The sequence below is a fragment of the Lepidochelys olivacea genome (genome assembly GCF_965140295.1).
Source record: "Lepidochelys olivacea isolate rLepOli2 genome assembly, chromosome: 21".
In the NCBI taxonomy this organism is placed as follows: Eukaryota; Metazoa; Chordata; order Testudines; family Cheloniidae; genus Lepidochelys; species Lepidochelys olivacea.
Window position 1 is genome coordinate 13,772,497 of NC_140431.1, and position 18,102 is coordinate 13,790,598.

The window sequence follows — 18,102 nt, forward strand, 5'->3', positions numbered from 1 at the left end:
GCCTTTCCATTATGTGCGTTTTAGATTCTCTTTCTTAAAGAGAGCATCAGGATTCAAACTTTTGTAAGTGTTTCTTTGCCTTATCACCACACACACTTAATTTAAATGCAAGCTGTAAAGGCAATCTCTTTGTTTGATCATTTATGCCTTTATTGTGCTCAAGCAGATTAAAGAGTGAAGCATGATGGTCACTGCTATTTTCCTTGCTGCATCAGTATAGCATAATGCTGCTGCATTTGAGTTTGGTCAAGCTACAGTAAGACAAACACTGATTTCATTGACACGGTCTGAAAATCTCTGACCACACTGGATCTGGAAGCAAGCTTTCCGCTTCCTTTGTGCAACAGAACACAGGACGACTTTCGTTAACATCAAAAGGATTTTAAATGAACAGTTTCATGGTGCTCCTTTCAAATCATAAAATGTGAACTTTACATAAAAATGTGTTTACAAATCATTTCCATTTACACTCGATTCTGCTCATTACTGGCTGAAAATTATATACAGAGACTGGCATTGGAGCTTCACTCATTTGTAAGGAGATTGGAGAATTTATTCAGGAAATAAAAACAGGATTTCTCAGTTCCTAGACATTCTCTTCTGCCTGTCATGGCTACTCACAGATGCAGTAGGAGCATGCTAAGCTTTCAGGGAAAAGGGGTACTGCGGATGCCACCAATCCAAGAGACGGACACTGTGCACAGGGTCCAGGACAACTTGTACTCCTTGGTCAAGTCGGGGCTTCTTGCCATTCCGGACAGGAGAATCCTGGAACACCATCCTCACTCTGTGATGTCTCATGTCAGTGCTCACATTTATTGTGAACTGCAGGGAAGAAAATTGGCAATTTCCTTATTAGACATCTATGTATTACTTCCAGAAAATGCCTAGTTTCCCTTCAAATACTATCTACTACTGTGAATGCTGATCCCTGATTCTTATTGGACAAACATTTTCTTTGTGCTGTTTTACAATTAAACTTTATATTTTCAAATACTTTTTTTTTTTTTAATTGAGGGCCTCCAAAAAGCATGCTTTTTACAAAAAAGATACCAGAAAGATATCGTTAAAAACTGAAAGATCAACCAACTCTCTTCTAAAGTTAAAATAAATGTTATTTGGAGCTTTGATCTTATGGAAGTGCAAAGGCGAGAGAACTTGGACACTATTCTCCAGTTCTACCTTGAATACCCATAAGTCATCTAGGATGTTTTAGGTGCTGCTGATTAAGACTCCTAGGCACCATGGTAATACAAATCCTCATCCTTCCTTCCCCCAGGAATGGAGCACATTTCGTTGAACACAGTTGTCAGTCCCTTCTAGTTGGACCTTGAGGGCTGGTGCCATGAGTCTACACCAACCATGAGAGAGTTTAGTGACTTGCAGAAACTAAACTGAAGAAATCCTTGAGTGACGGCCTCAATGCACTACGGAAATGCATATTAGTCAGTCTGTTGGTGCAGCAAGATTTACGGACAAGCAGTAATGACCAGACCATTTTCTTAGCACATTTCTATGGCGCTTACGTGCGGATTTCTTAACACTTACCAAGGTAAATATCATACCCATGACTACTGGCAGGAAGATGAAGTTGAGGGTGGTGATCTGCAGCAGACAGCAGTCCTGATCAGGATTTGTGTGAACATCCTCATACTGAACAGGTGGCTGAAGACCTCTGCAACAGTTACTCTTCAATCTGGGAGGCTTGACAGAAAGAGACCGGTTCATTCAACTAAACTGAAGCCAACCAGAAATTTCACTTCATGCCTAGAGACCATCCTGGCTCAGCAGCGGATTCCTGCCTAACGCCCACCTGTTCAGGCAAAAGGGTTCCATGTTCAATGAAAACCCTGGGATGGAGGGTTTGCAAGACTGTCTCTTTGAAGACAGACTTCAGAGGTCCTGATAGGGTGCTCAGTATTATACGTTTATCCTGAGTCTGGCTAAAGGAGGGTTTCACAAAGATTACCGTCACCTCCTGATCATAGAATATCAGGGTTGGAAGGAACCTCAGGAGGTATCTAGTCCAACCCCCTGCTCAAAGCAGGACCAACCCCAACTAAATCATCCCAGCCAGGGCTTTGTCAAGCTGGGTGTTAAAAACCTCTAAGAAAGGAGATTCCAACTCCCCCCTAGGTAACCCATTCCAGTGCTTCACCACCTCCTAGTGAAAAAGTTTTTCCTAATATCCAAGGAAATTAAAAAGGGTTGGTTTTGTTAGCTTCAGAAAGGCTTTCCGTGTGAAGAGACGAAAGACATTTATGCAAAACATTTAGAACTTGGATCCCTAAATGCAGGCCACTAAATCAAAAGGGACTGGGGTCATCACAACCCCCCCACTGAAGGTATCTGGAGCTGCAGATACTCAGTAACTTGGGTCAGGGGAAGGCAAATCAACAACCTAAATATGGATGCAGGGATTGAATCCTTTAGACACTCAAGACTGAAAATGACTGCCTGTTTTAAAGTGGTAAGAATTGCCTCCTGCTCCGCGTTTCCTACTCAGCAGCTCCACCAGCGCCTTACCTGACCACCTCTGCATTTGGCAATATGTATTTCTTTTACTGTGAGATCGGATATTCCTTGATCTACTGCACCCATCAACAACAACTTCAGACGAAAAAGCATTACAGCTTCAAAACCTGGCCGCCCTGACATTTCAATGGCAAGTGGTTAGCTTTCATACCTGCTTTTTGAATTTGAAGTTAAATTCCCACATAGGTTCTCGTCTGTTCCCTTCAATCTTTCTGCACCAGAAAAGCACACACTGATATGGAAAAAAAAAATACAGGTTATGAGACCCTTAGAGTTAATTATTCCATTTTTTAGTGAATTTCAACACAGGCAAAGAACTCAAACTACAGACCACAGGAGCAGCTGAAGAGATGGGAGCAATCTGGTCCCATTACCTACATTAACGCATACCTGAGAGACAAGGTGGGTGAAGTAATATCTTTTACTGGACCACCCACCTTCTCTCTAAGATCCTGGGACCAACACAGCTACAACTACACTGCAAACCTGGCATTTTCCATTTGCCAGTCAGAAGGTGGCAACCTCACTCTACCAGAGGGTGACCCAGCACTTGGGCTCTTGCCAGATGAGCAGTACTTCCTGTTCCGCTCACCCATTCCATATAGAAGAGAAAAACAGAATGGACTTTGCTCCTCTACATACTACATGGAACAGCCAAATTGAATGGATAACATCTCAGGTCAATGTATGCATTCAGATCATTCGGAATAGAGCAGGAGTGAGGAAGAGCAAACAGCAGACTGGGGAAGGAGAAAGCAAAGAGGCAAATGTTAAAAGCGACTGGACAGAGCTGACAAAGCAGGGCAGGGGGGGAGAGGGCACATCCTATGGAGATGTGCATCTGTAGCACCCAGCGGTCATACTCCCCTCCATTAGGGCAATGTATTAGTATTTCAAAAACACAAAGCAAAGCTTTGGCTGTGCAGTTCAACCAGTGGCCCAGAACACTGCTTCTTTTCTAAAGGCGGATGAATACATGGGGTCCGATGCCTCATTGCCTCTATGCCAGAGGCAACCAAACCCTGGATCTCCTGGCAAAAGTATCTCAGGTATTCTATAGTGTAATCTCTGACTGTCACACCTTTATACAGCCGTAGAGCTGTGGGATTCTATGTCCCGGCATGCAATGCTCCAAGAAATAGGAGTGTCTTAGCAGAACTACTGTATTCAAGTGGGGGGAGGTTGAATAGAGCCCAATATCTATAAGCGGTCAGTGACTGGAAGCTGCAGTCATCTGACAGCCATTCAGTAGCCAGTAAGGAGACAGCCTGACAAATCTCAGTCCAGTTGCCAGAAAGCAAGTGTCCAAGTCACAAAAGATACCTTCCATAACAACTGACCTTAAGTGGGCCTGCTAACAGCCTCAGAAGGAAGGGAAAGAATGGCATGAGTCATGGAGAAAACTGCCCTCTCACTCAGAGATGGTCTTTCTGGGTCAGAGTTAAGGCCTCTTCTGGGTCAATGTGGGGAAACCTCTCTGCCAATGCTGTACCTGCTAGCTGCAGTCACTAACACTGTCAAATCTGAGAGGCCGCACCAGCACGAATTGCTTTCATGGACACAAAAAACAAGGGCTGATGCAATCTGCACCATTTTAAGGCAATTTAATTCTAGTTGGGGTGAGGGACTCATCTGACCCCTCTTGGCACCAAGCCTGGGTCACTCCTACTGTGTGGCTTTGCAGTGAGACAAGGCCTTTCACTTCATTGCTAGATCATATTCACAGGGGGCAGGAGTGCGAGAAAGATCTCTGCAGTGGTGAATCCCCGAGAGGTGAAGCACCAAGCTGCAGAGCAGTTAAGCTCAGGAGCACGGGCTGAATGATCTCCCCACCCGGGCAGCAGCAAACAGTTCTAACCAATTACAAGACTGACTGCTCCCTGGATCATGCTTAGCAGGGGGCAGGCAGCAGATACAGCTGGCCTTAATTCCATTCACAGCAGAGTTTGCCGTTCGCCTTCTGAGTACATCTACACTGCAGCGAGAGAAGTAATTCCCAGGGTGGGCAGACCTACATACGCTTGCTGGAGTTAAGCTAGCATGCTGAAAACAACAGCGTGGCCATGGTGGCAGCTTAGGCTAGCTGTCCAGGTACCTACCTACCACCTCTGACTGAGTTACACTCAGGGGGTTAGCCACTCCTGCCACATGACAACACAACCACTCTGCTATTTTAGCCTGCTAGTTTGATCAGAGCCAGTGTGTGTACGTCTAGAGACCCAGAGCCAGCGCGTGCCCTTACAGACACAGCTTCAACTAACAGCTCATGTGATCATGGCAAGTAGTTAAGCACAAAACAGTAAGTACCTCCTAAGGGGCAGAGGATGTCATCCACGTGTCAGCCGTCCTGCCCTTCAGATGTGCAACGTATGGCCTGCCGCTCCACCAAAAATAATGGGGGTGTCTTTAAAGGGCAAACACTTCTGCTGACACCACAACGGCTCCAGTGTCCCACACAAGCTACACTAGGGAAAGAAGAAAGGAAATTAAAGAGGAAAAGCTGGATTCAGTAATATAGGGGTCTGATTCTCCCTTCACTGCATGCACAGTTTACACGAGCATCACCCATCAGTGTTAACAGACCCCTAAGGGTCTAACCAAAACCCATGAAAGCAAGGAATCGCAGAGGAAACGTAAGGTCCCATTCAATGTACACCATTGTGCTTAGGCATTGCAGCACATGGAACAAAGAGGACACAGTCTGGAGTCTTGGAGGCCAGACGTACAAGGCCATTTTTATGCTTTGATGGATTGAAGTCAGACCTCTACTGTTATTCTAACAAAGGCTTATCACCATTTAATTTCCTTTTTTAAGTGAATGGTAATAAAAAAGTATTACATGCAAGGAATCTTTACAAAACTATTAGTATGGTAGAAGCACCAAGAGTGGGCACCAAAGCCGTTATGATGTGAACGTGAATGAATACCAGACACAGACCCTTCCACTGGGGGCGGAGGGGGGTCTCCTAATCAGACCTATAGATGGATGGGATGACAGGTGGTTAGATTCAGAAGGACTGAGACTAGACCAGGAGGTTAGTGGAACTGCAGGGTTTTTTCCTTCTTTTTAAGGAAGACATTGCCTGAATGGGATATTCGGGCAAAGAACTAATAGTTCAGGGAGCAAACAGGTGCAGAGGACTTGTGCACAAAAGGCTGCAAACGCTCCTTAACCCTGACCTGCAGCACGACCTACCTGTTGCTTCTGGCTGTTCTCAGTCTTATCTCAGGGCAACTTGCCACTTTGGCAGTGTCTTCATGTGGGGAGGGACAGAAGCAGCAGGGATGTCAGAAAGCAAAGAAATGGATTTGTTGTATTTTACATAGAGAAGTGATACTCAGACCTCAGGGGTTCAGGAGCCAAATTACCCATCAACATTACCCAAAAGAGCCACCACCGTGTGAATTCGTTATTTCATTTACTATTTACTCCCACAGCAAAATGACTGTGGGTATTCTACAGTTTGTTAACATAGGAAAAGCATCCTGATTGGTTAATAATTAAATGATACAGAGTTTTAACATCATGTACGGCAAGAGACACATTAAAGAACCACCCGTAGCTTGGCTCCCAAGCCCCAGTCTGAGTATCCCTGGTATAAAGCGTCCAACTGAAACTCCACCCTTTGAGACCGAAAACCACGTGTCAGCCAATAGTAAATTAAAGCCAGGCTAGAAACAGACAGAATGAGGGGTTCATGATAAACAGTGACTAAAGAGGGCAAGATACACAAATGCTCCAAGCAAGGACTGCAGTGTGGTTTTGCCCAAAGACACAGCAGACAATTCCTCCCCAGCTTCCCTGCCCACTGCACAGCCACACCCCAAAGCAGGCACTTGCTTCTCAGACTAACTCTCCATCTCACAACACTTCCCCCTTCAGAGAAACCGAGGACAATGGTCCGCAGGAGCGCGGTGTGAAAGGACTCTCCTTTTAGAGGCTGTCAGAGGCACTTGTGATGCTCTGCCACTGCCCCAGAAGAAACATTCCAAAATAATTACAAAATAGTTACAACAGTGCAAGTAGTAGACAAAAATGCCTACTTAGCTCAAACTCCTTTTGCAGCCTGGGTCGTGTACAGGCGGGAAGGGGACAATTGTGGATTGTGTCAGTGACAGGGCTTCCATCAGTGTAAAACGACATTTTCCTAATTTGTATTACTGGAGTGCTTAGGAGCCCGAGTAACACACCAGGACCTCATTGTGCTAGGGGCTGTACAAACACATGTAATTGATAAAGCTTCAGAAGTCAGACTCTTCCTAGCTTCCTATGTATGTCACTGATCCAGTGCATGTATTTCACTAGGGTCCAACTGAATGAGATTTATTTCTCTGAAAGGGGAACAACAAAAAGCAGAGAGAGTGTACCAGCTGAACACAGTTTAGTTCACTACCCCAAACACTGCTACTTACTTTGGAATTCTTTAAAGTGCTGGGGGTAGTCTCTGGAATAGCCGGATTCTTGGAGACACGAGAAGCAAAAGGTTCATACATGTGGTATAACGAACGGATGACACATGCACGGAGGCAGTGCAGCCTTTCCATCGATTCTGGCCGTAAACGGAGAGGCAGGTACGCATCCAGAGTGTAGTGCCTAAAGGGAACAGGGACAAACCCAACACCCCTTGAAAAGCCATAGCTGTACTGGATTTCAAGTAAATCTCAGGGCGCAACAAAATAAGTGTTAAAGAAGGTGACTGAACAAAGGGGTCAAACTCTGCTTTTATACCACATCACCCCCTGACATCTCTTGGCTGTCACACTGCCCCTTCACATACAGCTGGTGTCCAGAGCACCTGCAGCCATCTTCAGATTCTGCAAGGGCACCATACTGTTTCTGCATTAGATGGCTGCCAGCCTCAAAAGGTGACTTCGCACCATGATGTGCCAAGGCTGCAGAGTGAGACTTACCAAGGTCTCTAGTATCTTTACTGTGTGGCACAGAGAACAAAGAGGTTGAGAAGCAAGCACAGAAAACAAGGAAGAGTACAAATAGGGAAAGAACGCTGATTTTGTCTGACAAACAACATGCTTAGTAACAGGAATAAATGTCAATCTTCCCAGTGAAAAAGGAGAGTCAAGGATGTGAATGGAGGAAGGAGCTTGAACTTCTGCATCGTGAGTGGACACCTATATGCTCTCCATCCATTCCCTTCTCCTCCTTCTGTACCATCTCCCACTTCTACCATCTTTCTGGCTGCCCCTAAAACCCGGTTCAGTCAGATACAATGCTTTTATTTTCATTAAGTCCTGCTCCTTGTTAATTTATGGGCAGATCACCACAACTAATGCCTGAGACCAAGAGGCAAAACACCACCCAAAAAATTAACCCTTCAAAATCACGCAATGCCATCACTTTCCTGTATGCATTGTGAGAGCTTTGCACCCAAGACGTGCTCTTATGGGCATGACATTCTTTTGAGTGTTTAGGCCTTGGCAATTCGAGCTCACCATATTTTTAAACCTTGGATTAGACATAGAGGAAGATTACAAAATAGTCGTTATTTTCAGACTGCGAAACAGACCGGCTAGAGAGCAAATCTCTTAAGAAATACTATTTAAAGTTCTCCAAACAGCAACATTTAATAGAAACAGCCCAGATGAGGATATAGGATGCCAATCACCACCTGTTATAGAATGGCAAAGATTTCAGAGGTAAACATGCCGCAGCCACCTTCAAAAAGAACTATGTTCCAATGTCTAGCATGACTGACCCAATGAGGAGATAGATCCCTATTAATAACTCTGTAGCAAATTCTGCCCAGACACTGCTGGACATGCACAAACACCATAGAGTATGTTTACAAACTCTTCGTGGTCGCACCTTCTGTAGAGTCTGGTCCAAAAGGCAGCAGTGCAAGTGACAGTCCAGGCTTTTCTGCAAATCAGAGAAAATGTCACTGTATCTTCTGGACGTATGTAGGCGGCCAGCAACAGCCAGATGTCAATGGGATAATCCTCTCCAACAGCCTCATCAGGGTTTTCTAAGCGTAACAAACACACATTAGTGTAACATAGCTCAGGCATTATGAACCTTAAGGCAAGCAAATTGAGCTGATTGGCTCCTCTCTGTTTGGCACTATTCTGCAAGTGCGCCACAACCTGCCAGTTGCACTAGTTAGCGAGCAGCACGAACACACACACACACTGTAAACGACATGGCTGTGGGACAGCACAGAGGCCACGTTAGCCAAAGACAGGCTCAGTCCGTACGTTTTCAATGCAACCGCTCGTTTACAGTAGCTCATCATGAAGAAACTTAAGGTTAGGGCACCTGAACTTCCAAGATATTGTTACCCCATGGAGACTACCGCTCCCTTTGGGTCAGTTCTTTGTTTTTAAGAGGCATCAAAGCAGCATTATGGAGCACTGGTATCTGTTACAGCAAATCTCATACAACGTTAACTTTCCCAAACGACTGGGAAACAAGTGTCTGAGGATGGACCATTTTTACATACTAAGGCCAGGTCTAGACTCTACACTATGTAGGGTATATGTACGTTGTTCAGAGGTATGAAAAATCCACACCCCCGAGTGACTCAGTTATACTAATCTAACCCCTGGTGTAGACAGCACTATGGATGAGAGAACTTCTCACAGGCCTGGAGTACCTATGATGACAGGAGAAGCTCTCCCATCAGCTTGGCAGCATCTTCACTAAAAAGCTTTTTAAGTGTAGACCCACCTATAGGCCCCACTGGTGCTTCAGGGGACCTTTGGGATTTCACTGTCAGCATAAACAAAATGTAGAAAGAGAAAGAAATGCATTCGTTACTGGAGCCTCATTTGAAGTTTCCCTTTTTGACAGTCATTATCTCTTGTGTAACCCACCTTTAAAAGGTGCTTTGTTTTATCTACATTTCAATTACAACTTCCAAGAAAGCAAACGCTTCCAGGAAGAAGAAAAGGAGTACTTGTGGCACCTTAGAGACTAACCAATTTATTTGAGCATAAGCTTTCTGTAGCTCACGAAAGCTTATGCTCAAATAAATTGGTTAGTCTCTAAGGTGCCACAAGTCCTCCTTTTCTTTTTGCGAATACAGACTAACACGGCTGTTACTCCGCTTCCAGGAAGGCTTCTCTACTCATTAACAACCCATTTCCACTCACAGTGCTCCCAAAACTTTTCCACTGGACTAAAGTTTCACATACTTGTTTAATTCCAAATGCACCTAGAAATATCTGTGCACAAAGCACATATATTTTTCCAACAATCTAATACTATCAACGCTGATGGATTTTGCTCAAGTTTTAAAAGTTAAGACACAGATAGCTCAAATAGATTCTACAGGCCTTACTCAGCATTGAGAAATGTGGGAGAGAACTTTCATTTGGATGTAATAAGGGTAGGTAAAAACTGATGATTAATTTAATTTTAAAAATTCTATTTGGGGATTTAAAAAAGGAATAAATACAGGTTTTTGGTTTTTTTTTTTAAAAGATCCTATTTAAAATTAAATTTGAAATTGACAACCCGTGTTAAGGCCTAAACTTTTTAAAATATGTCAAAATTATTTAAATTAAACAAAAAATATTAAGCTGTACATATTTGCTACCAAGTTTTAAAGAATGTCAAGTCACTGGCTGAGCACCTGGAACCAAAGTTTGTTAAAATAAGAACAGAAGAATATAAGAATGACCATGTTGGGTCAGACCAAAGGTCCATCTAGCCCAGTATCCTGTCTTCCGACAGTGGCCAATGCCAGGTGCCCCAGAGGAAATGAACAGAACAGGTAATCATCAAGTGATCCATCCCCTGTCACTCATTCCCAGCTTCTGGCAAACGGAGGCTAAACCAGCTTTTGACATTGCAGGTGCCTTATTGCAGGTCCAGAGAGAGTATTTTCTTCATTTCAGTTTATTCAACCAGTTCAGTTCAATTATTAGTTCATTCAAAGTTGTGACATTGGTTGGGAGTTGAAAAAACTGGAGAGCTTGTTTTCTACTTCCCCTCTAGGAATAAAAAAAACTAGATGTGAGAGGGTATGATCTACTAGCTCTAAAACCCTGAAGGACATGACGACCAGAAACAATCAGTTCAATTCATTAACTACATTGTACTTCCTTGTTTAATAAATGAGTTTTAAATGTAGAATGTTTTGATAACCTTTTTAATCATTCACCATTTTCTACCATGATAAATGTAAAAATTAAGAATCAGAATAAATATAAGTTACGCTATATATTTGTTAAAAAAAATGCGTATATAGTGCATCTTCCCAGTAAGCAAAAAGCACCAAATTTAGTATAAAGTCTATACTTAGTTGCAAATGAACTTATTTTAATGTTTATCAACTAATAAGCATGAACTTTTTTTAGGAAAATAACTAAGAAGTACAAAGGCAAAACATGATTAAAAGCAATGATTAAAAAAATAAAATCTAGGCTTCTCCCGCTTGTTGATTTAAATCACAATTTAAATCTGTCCACCCTGGATGTAATGAACGCCCCGTTAGGTTGGGGCTAAAAAGGTATAGGGCCCAAAGATTTCAGACCTAATCTGTGGCTAATCCTCAAGGAGAGGTAGAAGTTGGGGAAGAATGACAGCCTTGAAATTCAAACTCATGTCTGAAAATCCAAGCGATCTTGGCTCTTTCATTGACTTATGTCACTTTGGGCTTCAGCATGTTTTTTCTTCTTTATGATGATAAAGGAGCATAGTAAAAAAAAGCTGCTTTTTTTACCTTAGAAGTTCAGGTCCTCTGTAGGCTAAAATACTGAGCGCCCCACAGTCGTTAAGATATTTATCCTCACTTACCCCTGGTGACACAGGGAGGTGCGACTATTCCCATCGTTAAGGCCATGAGAAAGCTGTTTGCATTTTTTGGTTCAAAAGTTGCGGCCACACTTTGTTAAAGTTGCAGTTACCTATCTGGAATATTTCCAGCACCTTTTCCCAAGGCATGCAGCCTACCTTCCAAAGCAGGGCAGCAGCACATAAATACACTGGCTGTCCCGCTTGGCTCCCAAAGGCAAGAATGACGAGGAGTGGCTGGTCTCTTGGCCTTAATTTTGTCATCTCTAAAACTGGGAACTGTTTCTTAGGTTACCGGAGTGCTGTAAAGCTAAATTCATTATTATTTGTAAAATGCTTTCAGATTCCCAGATGGAAAGAGCCACATAAGTCAATTTCTTTAAAATTAACTATGTTATTTTATAAAAACTTACAATTTTCCTCACAATTGTATGCAATTAAATTCTGATTGAATTTCAGCTAGGATATGACCCATTGCACTGTGAAGTTGCATAATCCTGCATCCACAGCATTGCAGCTATATAGCTTATCTACGCTGTGGTGCAACTTATATCCTACCGAGCTGCATAAAATAGAATTGCTGAAGCACTGCTTTACTCAGAAGTGACTGTTTAAAAAAAAAACAAAAAACCTGGGTCCTTTGCTCCAAATTTGCTCAGTTGACCCTCAAAAAAAATCATCCTAACATCTTTTAATGAACTGCTAACCTCGCAAACTCAGGCTCGGATCTGAGAGTCAAGCTGGGTTCTTTCAAGCTAGTGCATTGTTGCCAGCAATAAGGATTATGCAGAGCAAATGCTGCTCTCAGTTACAGGTATACAATTCTGTGTCTTCCATGGGGTTGCACAGATGTAATTGAAATTGTAATTTGAAGACAATGAAGTTGGACCTGATAATCAAACTTAGTTGATAGCTCTGCTGAAGATGAACGAGCCTGAGCTGTGTTAATTCTGTAAGGCTAACAAAAACTAAAAAAAAAGAAGTTAAAATATAACTTTAGCGGCAAATCAACATGACTAATTCCAATACACACTGGGGCTAGCCTGCTGGAAGGTAGTGTCAGTTTACAGTCACTTTTCTGGCTATAACTGCACTTGCAAGGATGGTGTCCCTAGCCTCTCTTTGCCAGAAGCTGGTAATGAATGACAGGGAATGGATCATTTGATGATTAACTGTTCTGTTCATTCCCCCTGGGGCACCTGGTACTGGCCACAGTCGGAAGACAGGATACTGGGCTAGATGGACCTTTGGTCAGACCCGGTATGGCCGTTCTTATGTTCTTAATATGAACATTAATCTCTCCACAATGCCCATTTATAGATTTCAATCATTGCTTAAACTGCTAAATATGTAGCTCAAGAACAAAAGTTGCAGAGTTAATGTTGCTAATGGAACCCCTCTCTTTTGCATTTCTGGAATGCTTTCGCATTTACAACATGACGGGTGATATCCAAACAGGGAAGACATTGGGCTTGTGCTTCGTGATATAAAAGCACCCAATTCTTCCACCAAGGGATAAGCGGTTTTGGCTTGCTTTGTACATTAGCAGGACGCAGTCTCCTGGAACACTGCTCAGAGCTAGGAGAACATCCCAAGAAACATGAGAATGGAATCTGTGCAAGTGACAAGGGCAGCAATTTTTAGCCCGACTGTTTAAGTCTGTTTTTGTTAACAGACTATTTAACTTACATTCCTAATAAACTGAAAGATAAGCTCTGTGTGAAAGATACAACACCCTATACCAGCTGTCAGAGCTCTCACTCCTGTTCTCTAGTCATTCAAGGAATCCTCTCACAAGAACAGGTAACACACTTTATACAAACAATTCACCAATCGCCACCCTTTATTTTTCTTTAGAAAAAAAAAGGGGGGGTGCTCTCCTGAGACATCAAAATAATAAATAAGGTACAACGTTTTTCTCTTTGCAGGTCTCCTTTCATGTGCCATAACTGTAGGATTTTATATAGCGTTTCAGGAGAGTTTGTATCTGCAGCACACACATGGTCAAAATCAACCAGTTAGGCATGATTCAATCAACTGCAACAGTCCACCTTCAGTAAGAAAGGGGAGATGACACTCAGGATTGTGGAACCACATCTCCTACCTAGCATTCCTTTGGTTAAGCTTTTGTGCAAATGACTGCATGCATGCACACATACCCAAACACACTCCACTGAACTCTTCGAAGAGACACATTGCTGATCTGTAAATAGCTTGGCAAATGCAGAAGATGATCCCAGGAAGGACCCTGCAGAGCTGACTGGGTGAGTGAAGGAGTCCTACCTTTGTGCCTCTTGCTTTTCTTTTTTCTAGAGGCAGTTCTCTCGTTGGTGCTTTCCTTAACATCCATTTCATCACTACTGTCACAGGATTCCCCAGTCACGGAGAGCACCTCCTCAGCAGGAACACATGAGGCTTCCAAACCACAGAGGGATTTTACTAGAACCAGAAGAAATAGATTTTACACACACACACACACTATGAGAAGTAACATGAGCTGATTAGGATCTACGAGGGCTGGCTGCAGTTGTCTGAGAGGCATCTACATGAGCAATTTTTGCTAATATACTAGAAAGGATATTTCTTCTGATGCTGTAAGAGTGGATGCTTAGTAACGATCCCAATGGCATACCTAAAGTAATGGGGAGTTATGAATGAATCCACCAGCTCCTCTGACAGATCTAACTGATCTTCCGCATATGACAGACTTTCCTGTCCTGTGGACCCCTTTCTGCCATTTTCAGTTTTGCAAGGACCATACATCATCTCTAAAATGCCTGAATTCATGTTCTATTTTCCTATATGACAACAGACAGGATGTACTGCCACTAAGAGAAGACAAAGGAGTGTGCATGGCTAAAGATGCAGGAGAGATTGTGATGGTATAAACTGTATTAAAGCTCTTGTAATTTATCAGCAATTTAATCCCACCAGGTTTCTTTCACCAGTACAGAAACCCATTATTATAACCCATGCCCATAATCAGAGTACATAACCCATGGAAGGCTCACTCTTCAGTAAGGGAGATCAATACCTGCAAGACTGGGACAGTCTAAAGAATTAAGATGATATGGAACTGTCAGAGTAATCCACCAGGACCCAAGTAAGGGATGCTGTTTAAATCCTAACAGGAAGGGGAGACAGAGAGAAAGGAGATTGTGCTGTCTTACAGCACAAAGGATGTGGAAGTGAGACGGATCATGCCTGGGGAGCTGTCACTCAAAGAGGGAGTTTTTAGAAGGGATCCCTTGGGGTTGGAAGAGGAGAGTCTCTCAAATATAAAAAGGGACTGGTTGGAGGAACAAATTACCTGATAATACATTTGTGTTTACTTCCTCAACTGTTTGGACAGTGGTTGTGACAGATACTGCAACCAGATGCAACATCTTTGAAGACCATATTGTATTAAATTTACGAATGTTCTATCTATCATTGTGGGCCAGGGATTCCATTCAACTTCATAGGAAGAAGGTTACCACAACTCCTCTACAAACTAACAAACCTGCCCCTAGGCTTCAGAGCCAGAGCTCCAGCCCAAGCCTCAACTTCAAAGCCCTGTCCACACAGCTATTTATAGACTGTAAGCTCACCTCTAGCCCAAGTCTGTTGACCCAGGCTGCGGGGCTCACTTCTATGAGCTGTGTAGAAATACCCAGTGAGTGCACAGGGACAGCAGCCTATCCCCCAGTTAGGAGGAGAGGGATGTGGGTCCCAGTCCATAGACAGGTGAAGACTAGAGACTTGAAACTTCTGTGGTTGTTCCTTATAGTTACCATGAAATTATGACAGTTGTAAAAAGATTTACCTTGCAGTCTATTTAGTAGGATGCCAGTAACTTTTAAAAAAAAAAAGTGGTCACATTTCTTTCTGAAATGTATGTTTGTTTGTAGAGGTATTTGTAGCACAAAGTTACTCTAACTGAAAAAAAAGAAAGAAAACAGCTCTCCTTTTTTCAATTTATTTTGTACATTTGACAGCACTTTGGATGCAGACAGTGCCATGGTTTCTTCTGTAGAGGGGGAAATTATTCTGACTACGTGTGGATCTTTCACAGCAACAGGGAGAGGGAAAAAAAGCTATATATAAAAAAGATAAATGTGATTGCTGGGGACTTGGGGGGCGGGGTCTAGCCCACATGAACTACACAGAACTCTCTTTTAAGAGTGGAAGTTTACATTTAATGCATCCCCATGCTGTCAGCTTTCACGTTTTCTTGTCTGTAGTCTATGTTTTAATGTTCCTGCATCTCTTTATTTTGATATCTGCTCCATGTCTCTTAGGGCTTATCTACATGAGGAAATTTTTTCAGCATTACTATATCAGAATAGCTCCCTGTGTGGACACTTATTACAGAATAAAAGTGCATTTTTGTGATTTAGCTTATGTCACACTGGAAGCGTATAACTACAGTGGTATAATTATATCGGTAAATTTCTCCATGTGAACAAGTCCTTAGTTTTTGTTATTAGTGTCAATAAATAGTCTCACTCTACATATGTGACCATTTACATTTAAGAATGGGAGGTTGACTCAGACAGGTTTTCAGCTACTCTGAGCAATGAAAACAAAGAGCAGATGTTGGCAGCATAGACTATTGATTGCAACAGCTCTCTGAGAAACTGCCTAACTAGACAAACAGATTCAGCAATCAAAAAGACATCAAAACACACCCTCAAAAAAGTAAGACATCACCTGTAACTCGGAAAAGGAATTTCAGCAGCATTAGCTTAAACACCCACACCCCACCCAGGATTTTTCACTATAAAATTTGATGTAAACTGGCAAAGCATTAGAGATTTCTTGAAACTATATTCTCAGCTTCAGTTAAGAGAGAAGTAGAGTTCTTCCAACACCAGACACAAGATGTTCCTTCCTGTCTAAGGAATCTGTAGATCTAGGTTTTATTTCCAACTCTGTCACAGATTTCCTGTGCAACCTCTTGAGTAAATTACTTAGACCTGGTCTACACTACAAAATTAAGTTAGCTTAACTACACCGCTCAGGGGTATGAAAAACCCACATCCCTGAGCAGCGTAGTTAAGCCAACCTAACCCCAGTATAGACAATGCTGTGTCAACAGAAGAATGTTTCCGTTGAGCTAGCTACGGCCTCTCAGGAAGGTGGATTACCTATGCCGACAGAAGCCCGTCCTTTGGCATAGGTGGCGTCTATGCTGCAGTGACATAGCTGTAGAGCGACAGTGTAGACAAGGCTTTACATCGCCAGCTGTGTGGGGCAGGGTCTGTCTTTTTGTTCTATGTTTGTACAGCACTTAGCACAAGGGGGCCGTGATCCATGCCTGGGCCGCCGAGGCTTTACTGCAACACAAATACTACAAAACTCAGGACCAAATTTTCCAAAGAAGCTCAGCTCCCATTGAGGCACCAAAATAAGTATCCAGATTTTCAGAGGGCTGCAGGTGCCGCCCCCACAACCCGCACGGTGCAGGCGTTTGACTGGCCAGCGGGAGCCAGAGGAGGGAGCAGTGCACAGCCCAGGTGGTGGGATCTCTGGACAGACTCACCTTCCTGCAGCACCGCGTTGGCCACCGCTTTTTTCATGCGTCCGGATTTGACGATGGCAGGGTCGGAGTTGGCGTAATCCGCCACGGTCACTAGCGGGGTGAGAGAAAGGAGAGGTGTCAGGGAACGGGAGGGGGCTGCCTGGCAACTGGGGTGAGGGGTCCCCAGAGACGGGGCTTTGAACACCACACGGGGAAAGGGGCCTGACGGGGTAGTGAGGGAGGGAGCTTGACCCAGTGAATGTGCACACCTCCTGCTGGGCCCATCAAGGTCCTGGCGCCCCCCCCGGGACAGGGAAAGGGTGGGGGGGCTCAGTCGGGGCCGGAAGTCAGGAGCCCCCCCCCCAGAACAGGAGAAGGGTGGGGGGGGTCAGTCAGGGGCCAGGCATCCCCCCCCTGACAAGGGAAGGGGGGGCTCAGTCGGGGCCGGAAGTCAGGAGCCCCCCCCCCGGAACAGGAGAAGGGTGGGGGGGGTCAGTCAGAGGCCAGGTGTCCCCCCCCGGACAAGGGAAGGGGGGGCTCAGTCGGGGCCAGAAGTCAGGAACCCCCCCCGGAACAGGAGAAGGGTGGGGGGGTCAGTCGCGGGCCGGGCGCCCCCCCCGGGACAGGAGAAGGGTGGGGGGGGGTCAGTCAGGGGCCAGGCGTCCCCCCCCCGGACAAGGGAAGGGGGGGCTCAGTCGGGGCCGGAAGTCAGGAGCCCCCCCCGGAACAGGAGAAGGGTGGGGGGGGTCAGTCGCGGGCCGGGACAGGGAAAGGCTGTGGGGGGGTCAGTCGGGGGCCGGGGAGGGCCGGAAGTCGGGCGCCGTCCCCCCCCCCAGGACAGGCGAAGGGGGGTCAGTCGGGAGCCGGGACAGGTGGCTCGGGGGGGGCGGGGGGGCGGCTGCCGGGGGGGGGGGGGCCCCGGGGCCCTCACCCCGCTCGGAGCAGACGTCATCGGCCCGGAACTGGGGGCGCTTGCGGGCCCCTCTCCTGCGCATGTCGGCGGCGCGCGGCGCGGGGGTCGCTGCGGGGCGGCTCCGCGGGGCCATGTCCCGGGCGGGAGCGGGGGCCGCGCGCTCCGCACCCCCCCCTGCGCCCGGCTCCGCGCCGCGGCCTGCTCCGGCCCCTCTCGCGAGAGCGGCCCGGCCCTCCGCGCGCTCTGACGTCCTCCGGCCGCCGGGGGCGTGGCAGCGCGTAGCCCCGCCCCTGCCCCGCCCCGCCCCCCGGTGCGGGCCCGGGCCCTGCTCCCGCGCCCGCTCCCCCTCGTGGAGACAGGGGGCAACTGTAGCCTGGAGTCTCTGCTCGGTGCCCC

General features: G+C 45.3%; 1 protein-coding gene across 1 annotated transcript; it reads right to left on the minus strand.

The window, feature by feature from the left end:
- Positions 1-128: 128 nt before the first annotated feature.
- Positions 129-17,924, minus strand: TMEM183A (transmembrane protein 183A). The gene is made up of 8 exons (XM_084611060.1): positions 17,725-17,924; positions 16,815-16,904; positions 13,574-13,729; positions 8,360-8,519; positions 6,949-7,129; positions 2,687-2,767; positions 1,549-1,704; positions 129-825 (listed from the first exon to the last, which is right to left on the minus strand). Exons 1-8 carry the CDS (start codon positions 17,837-17,839, stop codon positions 640-642), a joined length of 1,125 nt encoding a protein of 374 aa, XP_084467186.1. The 5' UTR covers positions 17,840-17,924; the 3' UTR covers positions 129-639.
- Between the last annotated feature and the right edge of the window lie 178 nt (positions 17,925-18,102).

Excerpts from the sequence above, each read along its gene's own strand:
- TMEM183A (XM_084611060.1), bottom strand. The coding sequence starts at position 17,839 with ATGGCCCCGCGGAGCCGCCCCGCAGCGACCCCCGCGCCGCGCGCCGCC. Across the intron at positions 7,130-8,359 it reads TGGACCAGACTCTACAGAAG|GCACTACACTCTGGATGCGT; the intron begins GTGCGACCACGA and ends TGTTCCCTTTAG. Across the intron at positions 1,705-2,686 it reads ACTTCAAATTCAAAAAGCAG|CCTCCCAGATTGAAGAGTAA; the intron begins GTATGAAAGCTA and ends CTTTCTGTCAAG.